The sequence below is a fragment of the Formica exsecta genome, unplaced genomic scaffold (assembly GCF_003651465.1).
Source record: "Formica exsecta isolate Colony F162 unplaced genomic scaffold, ASM365146v1 scaffold425, whole genome shotgun sequence".
Lineage (NCBI taxonomy): Eukaryota > Metazoa > Arthropoda > Insecta > Hymenoptera > Formicidae > Formica > Formica exsecta.
Genome location: NW_021851492.1, coordinates 1,183,077 through 1,202,214, shown reverse-complemented (window position 1 = coordinate 1,202,214; position 19,138 = coordinate 1,183,077). Strand labels below are relative to the sequence as shown.

General features: G+C 35.2%; 2 protein-coding genes and 1 long non-coding RNA gene across 6 annotated transcripts; 2 read left to right on the top strand and 1 right to left on the bottom strand.

The window, feature by feature from the left end:
• Positions 1–1,886, top strand: LOC115240409 (E3 ubiquitin-protein ligase RNF113A). The gene is made up of 6 exons (XM_029815546.1): positions 1–142; positions 288–361; positions 533–733; positions 836–1,052; positions 1,165–1,357; positions 1,448–1,886. Exons 1-6 carry the CDS (start codon positions 31–33, stop codon positions 1,626–1,628), a joined length of 978 nt encoding a protein of 325 aa, XP_029671406.1. The 5' UTR covers positions 1–30; the 3' UTR covers positions 1,629–1,886.
• Positions 1,887–3,322: 1,436 nt separating this feature from the next.
• Positions 3,323–7,171, bottom strand: LOC115240414. Of its 2 annotated transcripts, XR_003884775.1 has the most exons (3): positions 7,034–7,171; positions 5,788–6,018; positions 3,323–3,460 (listed from the first exon to the last, which is right to left on the bottom strand). It is a non-coding gene; the product is annotated as an uncharacterized LOC115240414 (long non-coding RNA). The 2 variants fall into 2 exon arrangements; XR_003884774.1 differs by lacking the exon at positions 3,323–3,460 and having other exon boundaries at positions 4,409–6,018.
• LOC115240405 (synaptic vesicle glycoprotein 2B-like) lies at positions 3,393–11,320 on the top strand. Of its 3 annotated transcripts, none has more exons than XM_029815540.1 (12): positions 3,393–3,528; positions 7,124–7,409; positions 8,530–8,677; positions 8,742–8,922; positions 9,047–9,368; positions 9,461–9,622; positions 9,717–9,805; positions 9,887–10,051; positions 10,135–10,254; positions 10,347–10,567; positions 10,645–10,807; positions 10,897–11,320. In XM_029815540.1, the coding sequence occupies exons 2-12, from the start codon at positions 7,140–7,142 to the stop codon at positions 11,075–11,077; spliced, it is 2,022 nt and encodes a 673-aa protein (XP_029671400.1). In that variant the 5' UTR covers positions 3,393–3,528; positions 7,124–7,139; the 3' UTR covers positions 11,078–11,320. The 3 variants fall into 3 exon arrangements, with proteins under 3 accessions (XP_029671400.1, XP_029671399.1, XP_029671401.1); XM_029815539.1 differs by lacking the exon at positions 3,393–3,528 and adding an exon at positions 6,058–6,533; XM_029815541.1 differs by lacking the exons at positions 3,393–3,528; positions 7,124–7,409 and adding an exon at positions 7,963–8,118.
• The last annotated feature ends 7,818 nt before the right edge of the window (positions 11,321–19,138 follow it).

Sequence of the window (19,138 nt, the reverse complement as noted above, 5' to 3'; positions counted from 1 at the left end):
ACGTTGGAAGGAAATATTTACCAAACAAACATGGATGATGCAGTGGAACCGCCGGAGAAGAAGAACTGCACCTTTTTATTTAAAAAACGTAAAATTCGTAGTAACGCTACGAGAAGGCGAAAAGAAGCGAATGGCGGTGATGGTGAGTCGTTGTAATAAATAATCGATTTCGATGTAGACTAATTATAGATATCGCATATCCATTGGACAAATTTGGTTAAACGAAGAATTTTAGGTTATGTCTAAATAAATATTGTAAATAAATGTTTGTATCACTTTTTACATAGACAGCAGTGAGGATGAGACTACGGTGATTAAGAAGGAGAAGAAGCAAAACGATCATAATCCTTTGATACAAAGTGTGAGTATTTTGCAATGTGACGAAATACTATATACGTATGATGTATAATCTTTTATCTCTCTCTCTTAAATTATACCATTACGATATGTAGTTATTGAATTTTAAATAAATCTAGAATATGTGACGTTTTATAAGTCTGATACAGCTTGATCACAATCTTTGTTTCTTTAGACAAATGTAAAGAAGCAAGAAGAAAGGACCAATTACAATGATGATGGTGACGACGATAATATAACTGTCTCGTATAAAAGTAATAGAACCGCTTTGCTAGCTGGCCCGAGTGATCAAGGAGCAACAGCTATTCTTCAGACAGAAACGGAGAAAGACAGAGATGCACAGGCATTATTTGAAAAAGCCCAAAAAATAAATGAGGTATTTTGAACAAATTATATTTATCAGATATTTTCATTAAATTTAAAATTGACTTATCTGAAAAGATCAAATTAATAATGTTGTTTTCATTTCAATTATTAGGAATTAGAAGGAAAAGAGGATGATAAAATTTATAGAGGCTTGAACAATTATGCACAATATTATAAAAAGAAAGATACTGCAGCTGGAAATGCATCCAGTGGAATGGTACGTAAAGGACCAATTAGAGCCCCATCTAATCTTAGAGCAACAGTGAGATGGGACTATCAACCTGACATATGCAAAGATTACAAAGAAACTGGTTTCTGTGGTTTTGGAGGTATGTATGATTATAATTTATTTTACTACTAGATAGATATTATAGTTTACTTTATAGTAGTTTTTTTAAAACAGATATTATAGTAAAAATTTTCTTTTAAATTTGATTTTAGATAGTTGTAAGTTTCTTCACGATCGATCAGATTACAAATTGGGATGGCAATTGGAAAGAGGAGCTGCTACTGGAGAATGTGATAATAGTGGGGATGAAGATGATAAAAAGTATGAGATTGAGAGCGATGAGGACAACTTGCCATTTAAATGCTTTATTTGCAGAAACAGTTTTACAGATCCAGTTGTTACAAAGTATGTATTATTAAATTATTATTATTCAATACTGCTGCTATATTAATACTTTAATACTTAAAAAGGATTAATCTATTTGTTTTGTTTTAGGTGCAAGCATTACTTTTGTGAAAAATGTGCTTTGGAACAGTATAAGAAAAGTACACGATGCTATGTCTGTAATACTCAAACTAATGGCACTTTCAATCCTGCAAAAGAAATCAATGCACGAACTAAAATGGAGGAGAAGGAAAGAATAACTGCAGCAAACGAAGACTCTGATGAAGGTTAATTAAAGTAAAATAATCTCTATCTCCAAATGTACAATTTTGTAACGACAAATGTACAATACGAATGGAATGACAATTTTTAGGAATTGTAAGTATTAACATAAATTGTTTTGGTATATGTTGTTGACAACATATACCAAAGTTTATTATACTTTTGGAATATTTAATGGCGAGTAAACAATCCTTCTCGGATAACTTTCCAATTTTTTTCTTAGTGCTTATTCTTTAAACAATAAAGATACTTTTCGAAAATGTATCAAGTTTGTTATGAATATTATGACCTAATAAAGATATGTACATGTATATACTTTATGATAATATGTAATGCCTATATAACAAGAGGAAATTATAATTATTCAATCACAGAATTCATTATGTATTCCCATATATACAGAACTGTGCACACATATACTTACAGAGTTTTCATTGTCAGATATACATGATTCATAAAAATATATCAATAGGAATATATAAAATTTATAAAATACAATTTATATTTTCTCAAGGCACATTACAAAAAAAAATATAATTCAGAAATACCACTATTATCAAATGTGAAATTTTAAAATATGCATCTTAATATTTTTAATTGCATAAAATATGATAGATATATATATGTATTTTTGCAATATACGCCTCTTTGTCCGGAATTAGTCTCTTCGAGTTTAGAAGCTGTTCCACTAATAATTATCGGGCTAATGATTCGCAGGGGGAACCCTGTTCGGGGCAAAGGCGCTACGTGTTGGGGCATCGCGACGCGAATCGATACACGGCGCAGGCGGCGTGTCGACGGCAGTGTATATGCACAGCGGCAGTGTTGTTTCCCTCGTACCGTGAAAATGTCACGGTTGCTTTTCATGGACCAGGACCGAGCTCCGGTGTTCCCGCCTTGCTCGCAGCGGGCGATCGCGATATAGGAATTGCGTGAGACAAACCCGACAGTAGCAATCTCGCAATCTCATTCGCAAAGACGCATCGCGACCGATCATCGCGTTTCGCGGCGAAATCACCTACTTCGCCAAGAATCGATCTTCGACGAAAGGACACGGCGCGCAAAAGAACGCAAACTCTCGTGGTGTAATCCTGGACTGCGCCGCATATTCCGACGAAGCGAGAAGCGTTGTTATTCGCCGAAAGTTTACGTCTATTACGTCTATATTTATAACGAAAAGATTTGCACATTCGAGTGTGACGGTAATTCGCTTGGCGAAAGATTTAACGCACCTCGTTGAGGTAGGTCTTGGCGTCGCGACGACCAAGGGAGAGAGAAAGAGAGATGGAAACGTTCTATTGAAAAATATCAAATATATCAACTTGATTAGAAGAGATAATGACGTGATTTTGAGATATCGTGATGTTCATTATTAATATATACTCTCCGTATCTGTGTATGTTATCCGTATGTAAATATTCAAATTAAATCCTGACGTTAATCTCTTCACGAAATCGCTAGTCGTCGGTATTGTTGATCAACGGATTATCCGTACGTCTGTCTATCCTCGTACGGAATCGCCGTACGATATTGTTACGTAAATTTATTCGCGCGTTCGATTATATTCACACTCTTGTGCTGTTGCTGACGTATGTCGCATGTAAGGACGCGAGGGTGACTTTGTGACGAGTGATCGACTGCAGCTGTTGGCGAAGAAGTGCATCTCAGGATGCTGAATAAAACAGTAGCCTTTTGCAGAGAATAATCTCATCCTAGAGTCAAAGTGCTCAAAGTGCTGAAAATTATCGTTGCCGCATTGATTAGCTTTCCATCGATAGCCCGCCGATCCACGAAAATTAATCGACACATCCAACCGATTTTCTTTATCCCGATGCGAGAAATCTGCAAACAGAAAAACGGCATTATCATTGGGAAGGTGCGGTATTTCACGGCGACTCCCTATCAACCAGGTGGGTGATTTACGCGCGGCGTGATAAGGATGCCGATATGTGTGTGTGTGATAATAAGCGACTCTAATAATATCAATCTCGTACGATCTTGTGAATGCATCATCTGTTCCTCTAATAATCAGTTATGTTTCCTGCATTTTTCACAATATTTTCTCTTTCTATCTTCGATATCTAAATAGCGTGTGAAAAGATAAGCCAGCGACGCGATAAGAATAAGATTAACAAAAAGAGAATATAATGAATGGATATATGAAGTTATGAAATACTTGAAACAAGTAATATTTACTTGTATATAGTATGTATTTTTCTGTGTGTAATATTACACTTAACAAAATATTTTTTAACACATTATTGTATTAAATAATGTGTTATCAAAAATTGTTATTTCATAAAAACTCAATGTTGACATTAATATCGAAATCGGGATATATTTTCGTATATCAATCCTGTGCAATTTTTTGAAAAGTCGCAGTTATAAGCAAAAACATATTTTTTTTTTTTCATTACGACTCTGTTTCTCGTTTACGTTGTTAATTATAGTTTATAAAAAACTGAACTATTATTGTTAATTTACGCAAATGTATGCAGACAAATCTTGGCAATCGGTTTTGTATTCGATAATCATACTCGTGTGTCCGAGAATAATCTCTATAAATCGCATATCGCGCACAGGCGGTTCTCTGTGTTATATGACGCTTCATCGTTTGGCTCGTGTTCGTCGTTCACGCTTATCTATGAATATCGCGTTGGCCCCACGTGCGGCGCATACGCGTAACGTGTTGACAGCACGATAGTCGAATACGATGATAATGAGCATGTTATTATGGAGATGACTATGTTGGCAGATATGCAAGTTCAAACAATAATTAATCGTCAAATAATTTTTCTTGTCTCATCGACATTGTGATAAATTTATTTTGTCGCGGATATAAATTGGTACATTATTTTTTAGCATGACATTTTTGAAAAACTGCTGTTTATCTTCAAGGCAGACATGTTTGTGTAAATATTCATATAATTGTTGTAATCAAGCATCCCCCGGACAAATTTCTGGCACGATTCGGAGTCAATATTTCCTTAGCGAAAATATCGCAGAATATCATCCGTCATTTGTCGCGACTAATTTGCAATGTTAAATCTCTTGGCAAGTAAGTATAAGTCTAAAATGTAATCTCTCTGTCTCTCTCTTTCTCTAGACTCGCTTCAAGATAAATCAGAGATACAAAGTTTTGTATAGAATTCTTCTAAAGGAAAACTGACTCCGAAGTATGTTTCGCAAGTGTTTTTCAATTTGATCTCCGAATGTATTATATTTGTCTTACAATGTGTCTCGCGCACGTATAAAGAGAGGCAAGTATGAAACAAAACGCTAATGTCTGTCGTCGACGCTCTACTGTAGGTATTCGGTCGCGTTTCAAAAATAACTAACGACGAGAAAATAGAGGACTGCGAAAACGCGTCCGCGACGCGGACGTGATTGTCGGCGACATTAGCGGATACGAGGTTGACATGTGCACGTGTATATACACACGGCATTTACACACTCGCACCTCAAATCCATGTATCTATATGTATATACTTTGGTGTTCAGAAAATGTATATATACAGTGACTACGGAGCCGCGTAATCGGTTTCGGATCGATAAATCGCGTACATATATGGTCGCGCCCGCGACAATAAAAAGCCAACGTTGAGCGTTTGAGAAATGTAATTAATTGTGAGATATATGACATGGAAATCGCAGAAATCGAATCGCACGCGATGTTAACGTCTGTGCGCATTTTTCTATCCAGGAAGATTAACGCTCGTCGCAGGAACGAAGAATATAATTTTAACGCTTCTTTCTTTTTTGTAATTTGATGACGTGGTTTCTTCTTGTCTTTAACAGTCGGGAACTATTGACGTAAATTTGCACCTTTTTATAATGAGATAAAGTTGACAGAGTCGACTATAAACAACAACACGACGGAACGTTAATAAAAATTGAAAAGTTAAGAAATATCAATGATATGCAATATTTTGGAATTTTTTATATGTCATGTTACGTGTTAAGAACTCTGTGCTATTAGTTCTCGCATAAATTTGCGAGCTCTATGTCTACTTTTTCCGCAACTCTTTTGTAAACTTTTTATAAATAATTGCAAAATTTTCGTGTATATATATGCTCTGTACGGAAAGTTGTGCTACTATATATATAGATCGATGAGTTATGTATGTATGAACATGCGAAAGAGAGCCTATGTGTAATACGCGCGTTACCCTAGTAGGTCTTGCATTAATTCCGGGAGTTAATCAGCCTTGGTAGAACGCGCGACCTCCGCGTGCTTCAATGCGGGCTCATAAACGTTGAATTACCGCTGCGAAATATAAGTACACGCGAAAGCGGCTCTCCGGTTACTTTGAGTAAGGTCAACGGTAAGTAAGACCGCTATGTCCGTCGTAAGATGCACGAATCGAAGAACTGCAATACATTATGATGTTCTATATCGCCTATAAAAAAAAAGATATTATTATTATTAAAATTGTGTTAGCCAAAGATATATAAACTTTGATAAAACGGTATAATTTTTCTTGTACATTAATTCATATGCAAGTATATCGATTGCGATAAATGTAAATAACGCAACACGCGAGTTGAATAATGTTCCATGCTTATTATTAGTAAGCAGATGCCTATCTATCGCTCACTATTTAAGGCGTTCGCGATAAATGTTAAATATTTCACTTGTTACCGTAATGAATATCGTATACATTAAGAAACGTGGTCAGTGAACCGCGCTTATAGACGTGACGCATGTCTTTCCACGTACACCGCGTGATAAATTTCACAATTGTGAAGCACAATATACCATTCCATGTATTGTTAACACACTCGTCCCTAGTCTACGTCGTTCTTTATGCGCTGCGTCATAGCGCGAGAGAGAGAAATAACCATCGTTTAATATTATGAGTTTTATTAACGAACCTTGATCTGCGATGAAGGGGAAGATACACAATTTTATAATGTAATAAAATTAGAAGATATACTTTTTTCGAAGATCGCGCATTTCTTTACGCTCCGCTGTGTCGCGCGAAGCAATCTACCGTTTAATATTTCATCGATAGCGTCAGTCAAACGAGGCGCGTCTCTCGCAAAGGCAAATAAAATCGTAAAATAGATCGCACACGACGACGCGTCCTATACATAAAACAAGTACTTCTATTGAAAAAAAAAAGCTTAGTTTATTCTCGTAAATTGCTCTCGCTCCCGATTCTGCCTTCCATTTGGCTTCCGGATTTGTCTGTCTCTCAAATGTCAGTATTGTCGCAACCGATTCCCCTTTATCTCTCGGCTCGAATTCATTTTATCTTATCTGCGTTGATGTGCAGCATGACGTATCGAGAGACGACCTATCTGCTATTAAAGGCATTGCGACTTGGTGTTTTCAATTGCAAAAATATTTAGGATGAAATTATAGAACATGTTACAATTACAATTGTTTTATCGATTAAAAGATATAATTACCGAACAATAAATAAACAGAGAGGATGCGTCAGAGGATATAATCGACGAGATATGTTCGCTTATTCATCATCTTATTATCCGCTTCGCCAGATGGTTTCTGGCAGTGATGCCCTCATCGGAGGAGGAAAGCCAGTGGCTCGTTGGCAGCGGGGGCGGCCTCGCACCCTCCGGCGGCAGCGCGACGAAGACGAGCGCGGGCGAACGTGGCCTGAACACTAGGACCGGTCTTTACACCGAGGAGATGACGACGCAGCCGACGAGCGTCGCCACAGCCGGCGTGAACTCGGCTTCGGCCGATTCCGCGGAGCACGACCTCATTGACTCCACCGCAGACGCGACCCTCTTGGCGCAGTTTCACGAGGACGCCATTAAGCAGGTGATTTTTAGAGATTGTTTTAGGAGCTATCTGTGAAAATTTTGGGATTAAAGAAGCGTCTTTGACTCGGATCGATTTCTTCTTGAAATTATAACCTTACCTGTGACGAAGAAGCTTTTATTTTCAATGTCAAATGTCAGTGATATAATTAGCTTTTAAATTCGTAAAGTATGAGATTGTCGACCAAATTACCTAATAATATATCATAATATCTCTCTTACTCGTTGTAACTTGCAATTGCAGTATATTTTATAGTTTCATACACAAGCTCCAAAATTTATATTATTTATTTTTTATTTGTACGATATGAACATATGAGTCATTTCAAACCTAATCGATTATGATCATTAATCGATTATCGAGATACGCTAAGTTCAGCTAATCGATCGTACCAATGATAGAACTTGGATTCGAAAACCGCCGCTTTATTGGCTTGTCGATGCATCGAGTGCAGTGTGCAGTGTGTAGACACAAAAATATGCGGGATGCAATAAAAACATAACCTAGGTAAAACGGCGTCATTGTTTTTTTTTTTTTTCGTCTTTTTAGGCCGAATTGTGAATGCTCTAAGTGAATGACTCCATTCTTTTACTCGTGAGCCCGAATCTTTTTTTCTTATCCTAGGAAAATGGACGAAGTCCTGGACGAGTCGATCGTCAAGGCAAAATATGTACCGCGCGAGGTACCGGGTTATTTGAAGGATTTCCCAGTAAATATTCTTTTCTTGACATTGGAGGTTACATTGGTAACTTCTTGCTGCAGCTACGTCAATTTTTAATTTGAACAAAGAAAAATACCACTGTACACTAGATAATGTTCAAATAATTATTGTTCAAATTGATTATATGATATTATAGCTAATTCTATTATATTTATTATATTTAATGCACATCAATTTTTTATTCGACAAAATTAAAATATCTTTTGTTAAATTATAATTCTAAAAAATAATATGTGCACTTTTTCTATATCTTTTAATTATTGACGTTTGACAAGACTACCCCATGATTTAATATCGCATTATTGCAACAACATTTAATTTATTTTCTTTATATTGAAAATATTTGTTGCGTATAAATATAAATAAAATATATATAACAATGTTATTGTAATGTTGCAGGCTGGAGTTGGTTACTTCCAAATATTTGCCGCTTTCTGTACAGGCTTGAGTCTTGCAGCTGACACTGTTGAATTTTTTGTTGTTCCTTACATACTGCCAAGTGCAGAAGTTGAGCTGTGCATCGAAGATAACGAGAAAGGATGGCTTGGTGAGTTGTCACTGTATCTTTTACAATATGTAAACTTGTATTGCTAAATAATACAATTTTTCAGGCAACATTACTCTTATTGGTCTTGCATTGGGTGGTTTATTCTGGGGTGGCCTCGGGGACAGGTTGGGAAGACGCAGGTCTCTCCTATCGGCCATGTCTGTACATGCTCTGTTCAGCGGTGTTGCGACATTTATGCCCACTTATGGCACTTTTATGACAGCTAGATTCTGTTCAGCTCTTGGGTAAGCAATTTCTTTTTTGGTATCTTATACGATTTAGTATTATCCAAATTAAACTAAAAACTTAAAGTGGTCATTCAATTAGCAATTATTATTATTTAGCATTATTCCATCTATCCTGTTACAGAGTAGGAGGAGCTGTACCGCTGGCATATGCATATCTCGCGGAATGTTGTCCACGAATAAACAGAGGCCGTTGGACGGGAATACTCGTGGCGGCGTGTGCGCTCGGAGGTGTCTACGCCGCACTCTTGGCTTGGGCAGTGGTACCCACGACAGGAGAGATGGTCGTTCTGGAAAACAAGGAACACTTTAGCGCTTGGCATCGTTTCCTGTTATTATGTTGTTTGCCGGCGTTGTGCTCCACATTTGGTCTTATCTTTCTACCGGAAAGTCCGAGATATCTTGTAGAGGCCGGTCGAGATGTGGAAGCGATGATGGTTTATCAGGTATATATATAAAACACATGAACAATACTATAAAATTGAGCTCTTTCTCTATGTAATATCTGTATCTCTAATGGTATAATTTAATGTCTCAGAAAATATATAAAAAAAATAACGCCCGGAAAAGTGCAACAGGTACACAGTATCAACTCTCTGAATTGGAACTTCCGACTAAAAGACCTCGCGGCTTGGCTCCGCCATCTCCATGTAATAATCATACTAGCGTTTTGGCGGACATAATATATTCGATCGAAATGGTAAATATCCCAGAGAAAGATCTCTTAAATAATCATATAATTATATATAAATATCTTAAATCTAAGATTTAATTTATTCTTTGCACATATGTAGTTCTGGAATTCTTTCTTGGAATTATTCACCGCACCCCATTTACGCGTGACTTTAATTCTATTGATTATCTGGTCTGCCGCTTCATTCAGGTAAGTTTTTTTGCGCGCATTTAGGTAATTATCATTAGTTAAGAATTTCATGAATTGATTCTGTTTACGCATTATGTTCAGTCTTTATGGTCTTATGATATGGTGTCCTGAATATCTGAAACTTCTACGTGCAATGGAATACAAAGCTCATACCGAACACTTTTATGAAAAGGATTATAATAATATAACGTTTACTGGTCCTTGGGAAAATCGTCAGTACAAAGATTCTAGGTTTTCAAATTGCAGGTACAAAAATGATATTTCAATATATCACTATAAAGTGGGTAATATATATATTTCCCAATTATATAATTAATGTATATTTGCAGATTCACTAAAATGGTATTTAGCCATGTCGATTTTGACAATTGCACGTTTCAATCAGTGGAGTTCAGTAGCATTAAGTCTAGCAAAACTCATTTTAGAGACAGTTTTATTTTACATTCAATGTGAGTACTAACATTTATACAATATCAAAATTCTTTTTATTTATCTCAATGTATAACTGAATATAAGTATATATATACATACCTTGTTACAGATTTATTGATACAGATTTATCTGCACAAGTTTTCACTAGATGTAAATTGAAGAATAACACAGAGTTAAGTTTAAGCGGGCCCTGTCCGACTCTCGATTTGGATTATAATATTTATATCGAAGAGGCGTTGCATGCTCATCTCGTTGCTCAATTGGCTTTCGTACCTGCTGCCGCGCTCGCAGGTTTAGCGCTTACCGTTCTTCAGCGGCCAAAATTAATTGGTCAGTTGATATGGCTGAATAGTGTAGTGTGTGAATAGACTTTGAACATAATTTTAAGTGACAAACATATTTTTTAGGTCTTTCGCTTTTTTTCTCTTCCGTTGCTGCGTTGTGTCTGATGTTAATTCACAGAAACAATTCAGCAGTTTTGGGTTTTGAAGGTGGCTTTACAGCCCTGTTTGCTGTTGCATGGACATCGTTAACTTTGGTGACAGTCGAGAGCTTCCCCACACATTTGCGGTAAAGAAGTAAAAATCTTATGAGGATTTAATTCGCGTATTTTAGAAAGTACCACGTTTACGCGTTTCTTTTTATCTCTTTTCCTTTAGGTGCACTGCTTTTGGACTTATAGCAGCAGCTATAAGAATATCTGGTCTGATAGGAACTGCAACATATCAAACATTAGTGGGTGCGTCATTAATTGCACCTGCGCTATTGACAGCATTGGTATTATTGATCGCTAGCGCTGCAACTTTTAAATTGCCTCATACTCATAATGTCTTCTTATAAGCTTTCTATTAATAGAATGTCAGCAATGCATATCCAAAATTGAAAATTTGTTGTTCCATATGAAGCGAACTTATTTGATGCTTTGCAAACTGAAGAATTGGATTCTCACAGAATAACCTCGAATACGTCGGAGATAGAGAAGAGAATCAGGCATGTAAAAAATGCTATCTTTTATTCTTTATTCTTAGAATTTATTCACGAAAAATGATGTTCAAGACATGTCAATAATTTGTTGATCAAAAAGAAAAAATTTTCTAGAAGACAAGACTTTTGTACAAAGTGACATATTTTAAGAAGTAATGACGATAAGCACTGTTGTCTTTGAAGACACTTGCATATTTGAAGCGCACAGAATATTCATAACGATTTTAGCTTGCTTGACACAGAGTAATCCAGAGTTGGATCAAAGTGTATTCTTGTATCTTATTGCTTATGAAATGTGAACGAATGATGTTATACAAGAATGATAATAATGTTCGGCGAAAACAAGACGAGAAATTGCAAGATCAGTTGACACAATGTGTAAGCTGTTTTGCAAGCATTGAGCAATGGATACGCGCATATGTGGAACTATTTTAATAAGGCATATGCCACAAAAGTGTCAATTTTAATAGAGGATGTACAGTCATCCATATAATATGATGAGAATCAGGCATGTAAAAAATGCTATCTTTTATTCTTTATTCTTAGAATTTATTCACGAAAAATGATGTTCAAGACATGTCAATAATTTGTTGATCAAAAAGAAAAAATTTTCTAGAAGACAAGACTTTTGTACAAAGTGACATATTTTAAGAAGTAATGACGATAAGCACTGTTGTCTTTGAAGACACTTGCATATTTGAAGCGCACAGAATATTCATAACGATTTTAGCTTGCTTGACACAGAGTAATCCAGAGTTGGATCAAAGTGTATTCTTGTATCTTATTGCTTATGAAATGTGAACGAATGATGTTATACAAGAATGATAATAATGTTCGGCGAAAACAAGACGAGAAATTGCAAGATCAGTTGACACAATGTGTAAGCTGTTTTGCAAGCATTGAGCAATGGATACGCGCATATGTGGAACTATTTTAATAAGGCATATGCCACAAAAGTGTCAATTTTAATAGAGGATGTACAGTCATCCATATAATATGATATATATATATATATATTAAGAAATATTAATTATAGATTCCGGTAAATACTAATTAGAAATCGGCAGTGTTGTTTGATATCTCAATTATTATTCCAGAGACTCAACACTCATAGAATATATAACTATTCTTACTTTCGATCAATAACAATATTGATGCACGACGTGGAACTTTTCGATATACTCCGAGTTTGCGAAAAGTATCTAGATTCACTCAGATGTGACTACAATAATGCATACAATACAGATCAGATTTTATATGTTTTTGCGAAAAGAAAAATGAAAAAACTCGCTTTACATATATTGAAAACATTTCTCTACAAGAGCAAATAACCGAGTAATTCAGTATACTTCCGCTTTTTACCGACTTATTAGAATGCATTAGATTTATTAACTAGACGTTAGAATATTGCTAATTCGATAAATGAAAAAGAGAGAGGCATTATTGACATCATATAAACGCTGCCGCATGAAACCTCAATTCTTAGATGAAGACTTTTGAGCGGAAAAAAATAGAAAAGATTCAGTTTTATAGCGTGAAGATCCAAGAGATTATCGCCTCTAGTCAACGTTAATCGTCTTTAAGCTTATAGTACGATCAATTATGAACGTGTATCTGATTTTCTAGTGACACGTATATTAAAACACATGTAGAACCTTATTTTCTACAAGAACCAGAATTACACACAAGTCTTAACGTATATATACAAGGTATAATATCTGTAATCTACTTGGAAAAATTCTTTGCTAAAGTTTTATCATCGTTAATAACAGACAATGAGTGTTGGCAAACTGAAAGAAAACTTATTAGGCAATAAGAATGAAAAAAAAAATGACGATGAGTAATTGTCGTGACGATATCTCGCGTACCGGAACTCGGAAAATACAACTTTGTCGAATCTTTGAGAAGTTTATCAGTGAAGAACTACTGTTGGCAGACTTAATAGGATAAATATTTACGTCCCATCACGGTTAGTGAATTTTTTCATATCAGACTGTTGATCAATATATACAGGAAGATTAATATTCAGGCCGAGGTTTTTGCGGATGTCTAATCCGAGTAGGGAGAGAAGTAGAAACGAAAGAGAACCTTGAATTGGCCGACACATGAGCGCCATTACCACATTCCAGTGATTGTCTTAGGGATAATTTCGTTTATTTCCGATAATATATAATTGTAACGGAAATCGTTCGTTTCTGCTTAGGGAAAATCACAATTCTTCGTAAACTTGGTCGTGGAGCGCGAGCTGTGTCAGTATCGCTATTGCGATTATACCTATTTATGTAACGCATATATTGGGATACAAAAATACATTTGCGAGCAACATATTTCCATTGGAATACGAAGTTACGATCAAATTAAGCATGTTCATTGTTGGGACCATGTGATGACCAGCTTTTATCAGCTTTTTTTCATATTGGAAGTTAGAATTAAAATGTAATAATATTGAGACAACAACGATGCCGGCAAATAACGCAGCTCCACGTAATTAATCCTGCTACAATATTCAAGTTTATCATCATAGATATACATATATATAGATATATACATATTACATTTTACTCGATTACACATATCATATTTATGAGCAAGCACTTTTAGATTCGTAGGCCTTAGTCAAATTATTGACTAGAAAAAATAAGAAACACACGTACAGAGGGGAATATGTAAAAGGCAACCGCGTGCGAGATGACTGTCAAAATAAGTAGACACCATGAGAATAGAAAATCTGCCGAGGCACTATTTCCCGAACTTACGTTTCTTTAGCGAGAGTTATGTTTAGCCGATAAATATATAGTGTACCTATATTTTTTGTTTTGCACAACGAGAGATTATCAACTGATCAAACTATAATCAAAAGCGCTCCGTTGATATGCAGCATTCGTGTAATTTGGTCAAATTTCGCGCGTATTCCGCAAGTAGTATTATATTAAATATAATTATTTATTATATGATTTAAGAATATTATATGCACACAAAAATCGTACTATTCGGACAGATTGAAGTTTGCTAAATCAGTTGATAATCATTGTGTCACAGAGAGACTGCTTTTTAATTGTTAAAGTTAAAAATATTTAATTATTTTTAAGTTAAGATCTTTAACATAATCGACGCGATTATATGAAATGATATATACAGAAATGTTTAAAAAAAATTTGTTTTTTTTGGTGGAGTTTTACATTTGGTCACAAACACATTTGACTGATCACAATTTTTAATCTTTGTGATACAGGGACAGAAATAATATTTCAAAGCGAAATTTTTACGTGAAGTTGTAGGGATAAAACTTGGGGATACATAAAAGATAATGTTTTTGAATATTGTTATTGCGAAATTCTTATATCTATCTCGAAATTAATTATATAAAAGGACATATAATTATTTTTTACAAATATGAAATTATACAGCAATACTATCATTATATATAGTACCATAATATATATATATATATATATTATGATATTATCAGAATCATATACAATAATATGTTCGACGAATTTTAAGGATGTTAAGAGAAAAGACATTTTAATATTATTATTACTTTATTATAGATCGATATTTTGCATATTGTTAGAATAGGAAAGTCAATTTTGCATTTTTTCTCTCGGATTTTCTCGTTTAAACAATTACATAATTACATATAGCTTCATAAAATTTACTTTTACGAAAATCTTTTCAAAGCAATCACATGAAATAAATATTTCTCAAAGCCATTAGCAATATACGAGTATAACAAATTTTATTTACGTAATTACAATTATAATTTTTTGCCTGTTGCATTAAAAAGATTTTTAGATCTTATTACGATTTCTATTATTGAGAAACTTTTTGTCGTAATAAAAGACTCGTACATATTTCGAAAGAATTGCGCATAGCACACGTTACACACTACATAATAGAGAAAAGCAACAATTAATTTATTTACATCACATAGAGCGACTAGATAAATTTATCTTTAATACGAATTGTTCTATTTATCTTTCGATTAATTCATATTTGTATATAGTCTTTGTAGTGATAGCGTAATTTCGTGCCGATCGAAATAATATCTAGCCAATATCTTCGCTGTCGACTGAAAGAGATGTCGCGCATTGGCGTATATTATCGTTTTGCTCATTATCAGCGTACCTAAAAGATTGAACAAAAATGAGATTATAAAATGTAATTCCTTAAGTAAAATAATTTTGCCAGCGAGGTCAGTGTGTCCCTCTTCATGATTTTTTATAAAACATATATCTTTCAGAAAAAAAAGTTATAATTTCGTTTTTATTTCGAATGCGATACGATTTATAAATGGATTGGACGAGTGCAATTATATATGCAGGCGAGAACGATATTTTATATGCTTGCAATATACCTTTGAACTGTATACGTTTCTATGCTATTATTGTTAGAATCAAGTTCATGAATGCGTCATAGTGATTATTTTATACATTATTCTGTGCTTTTCTTTAAAATCGTTTTTTTAATAGAGAATAATATGCGAGTCGGTTAGGGATAAGTCGGATAAGGATAGAAAAGTGTTTCGAGAAATTTACGCGAATGATGTATACTGTATATTTGCGAATAAATTTTGATTTTCCCGAAAACGTTAAAACAGTGGCGTTGAGAGAAAAGCCAACAGTTTCGGGAGTCCGTTTACATATTGATCTCGACGTATAATTTTCATACGATAAGAGTCGCAAATTGTGACGGTATTTAAATAAGATTAAGCTGTGAAATGTATTGAATTAATGAGGATTTTATTGAGTTTAGAAACATCTTTATTTATATGTATACATATATATTCCATTCCATATACAATGTTCCGCGAGTAATCCTTCATCCAAACTTTTAAAATATTATACTTTTCTTTCAACATGCGCTATTAACGAAAAACTTTTTAGTATAGTCAATAATTTTTTAATCAAAGAGCTAGCATCAACGAATCGATGAATCTCAATGAGTGGAAAACTGAAGATTGCATGCGCTTGTAAATGATAGAAATCATAAGATCATTAGAAACACTGTGAAAAATTTAGAACAGCTTATTAGTATTTTATTTCATTAGCGAGCAAATTTGCTGATTAATTCTGCATTTATTTACTTATTTATTACGAATAATAATTAACGAACAAAATCGCTTCCACTTGTTCCGCAGTAGATAATGCAGTAAGTTGACTTATCAATAATCGATAAAAAAGCGATCTTTGATTCCAACCATTTACTCGAAGAGAGCCATTTATCGATACGCATTTAGTCCTAAAGGATCTACGATCTTACACAAAAGAAATAATATATCTTGTTCTAGGTAATATTTCTACGACTTTACAGCAGTTATTTACGTATTGACACGTATGTATATTTATGACTCTTAGCTTAAGAAATGTAAATACATATTTCCGATGATCGCGTAATAATCTATATTATTTCTTATGTCACGTAGGCGTGAATTTCTCAAACGTATAGAAAAAACGAATTTTCTGGCGAATATATTATGTATCCCGGCGCGCGCAACGTCCTTTAGATCGTTCTCACAGATTGTTAACCTTGAGCTTGACCTTGGGCGTGCCCTGTTCTTTCCCCTCCTTGCGGCTGGCGCCGCGGATCATGTACCCAGAGATGATCCATGCCGAACGAGTCCTGACCTAACCTATTCTAGGCTATGTCTCTGTCCTCTCGTACAGACAAAGCCTAGGAGAGGCTAAACCAAGTTACTCGGTTCTCCTTCTGATCTTTTTTTTTCTTGTCGTCTTCATCTGCTCCGTTCTTTTTACAGCCTTCTTCCCACGGTAATTCCCACTTGCCTTCAGGATATCGCCGTGATATGGTATCTGGATTCATTAAAATGTTACCCGAGTATAACGATAATCTTAATTGAGAGGTAATTGCACAAGTTTTTAACGTATTAAATGCAGGGCTTTCTTATGTAGTTTTATATCTTAATCTATATATGATTATACGACACTTAACATATATGGTTGCTTTCGATATTAAAAATCTGATTTCGAGTCACGAAGTATCATCGATCGAAGGTCGAGGTTTTCAAAATACCAAAATAGAAGAGAATTTTTTGGAGAAAGTCTACAGGAGAAGAACCTGTCCTACAAAAATGTATTATATATCTTTCTCTCTCTCACACACACACACACACGCATACATTATCTTTTTAATATCCAGATTATTAATATTATGTACATTTATGCACGTACATCAAGGGTAACCTTGATAATAAATTGATGAGAATAAAGTAGTATCAGATGACGAATTTCAGTGAATAAAGGTATAGCTATATTTAATCCTTAACAAGCATAAAAACAAAGTTGAAAAAATTCTTATAGAGTACTTCAAATTATTACGTGTGTATGTGTGGTATTTTTTTTATCTTTTGCATGTTACTTTATGATTATCGATAGTACGTGTATATAATTATTAAATAAAGGGTTAAGGAATTTGATAACCGTTAAAATATTCTAGATAAGGGAGAGAGAGAGAGAGAGAGAAAGACATAGAAAAGGCGTCGCACTTTAAGTTTTATCGCGTGAGGTGCTTTTTGCAAGGAGTTATTTTTGCGGAGGTGGTCCAGTCGACCGGTACAATGAAAGCGTGTCACGCCTAAAAATACGCGGAGCACGCAGGTAGATGTGAAAAGGTCGTAGGTACCCGGGACGGAATACGAAAAGAAGAAAGAAAAAAGAGAGAAACAAGGCAAGAGGGAATTGTACAAGAGGCGGTGATTTGGTATTCAAATCGCCGGGCGGGCGCGCGCCCGTCTCTCCTCTTCTCTTTCCGTCTCTTTTACGAAATATCTTTCTCTTCGTGTCTTGATATCTCTTCCTAGATGCAATAAAATATATATAAAACAAGATGCTGCAAGAAATTTTGATTTAATTTTTCAACAAACGAAATATGTCCACTGATAGATGCAAAACTATTTTATTTTTTACTAGTTTCTCTCTCTCTCTCTCTCCCTTTTTCTTTTATTCTTTCTTCAATCTTTGTTTCTTTTAATCATTCTTCATGCGCGTTATCGAGTTCCTGTAAAATTTTTCGGATCTTGCACACTTTCGAAAGCCGCTGCCGTTATATAAACGTTCGATGTATCCTCGGTTATAAGTGCGTGCAAGGTCTCTTCTCTGCTACGATGATTCTCGATCGTGAATCGGTATGTGTGTGTGTGTTGTATCGAAACGCCAATTTATAACTCGAAAGTTGAAGGAAAAAAGAAATCGTGTTACGCGCACCGAAGCTTCCTACTCCGTTTAACTCTTTACATCTTATTAGCAAATATAATCTGTATAATCGAGAGCAATGCAAATTGCTTGAAATCGAAGAGCGAAATCCGGGCAAAACAGATACAATCTAGAAGGAGATATCGCGCAAATTCACGCGAGGACGATAACAATATCACTTTTAAAGTCATTGCGAGTCGCACAAACAGGCCGTTCAAGTTTCTTGAACTCATGCGTGATTTCACCGTTTCGTTATCGAGACACTGTGCGGTTTACGATCGCCGTTGCATTCGTTGATGACGAAAGTCCATCCCGTGCTGCACTTATGTGGCAATTTCTTGTAAATACACATACCTATACACTCTCTTTCTCTTTTGCTTTGCAGAAAACGCAGCGTGATGTAAAGATGAGAAAATCGCGCGAACGATCGTTCGCGTGCTCGATCCGTCTCGGAGACTCGACTCGGAGAGATTTCGATGCCCGCACGTGCGATATCTCTCCGTCCGTCTCCGGTATCAGCTGTAACGGGTATGATTACGTAAACGGAAACACTCTGGACCATGATTGAGAAACGTATGAAAAGCCAAATGACGTCGAAAAGGAGGAAGGAATTACGAGAGAATAAGAGACCGTTACAGCTTACTGCTTCGCCATTATCGCAACAGAGGATTCTTCCTGTTGTAATTAACACTCACTCAACGCGACG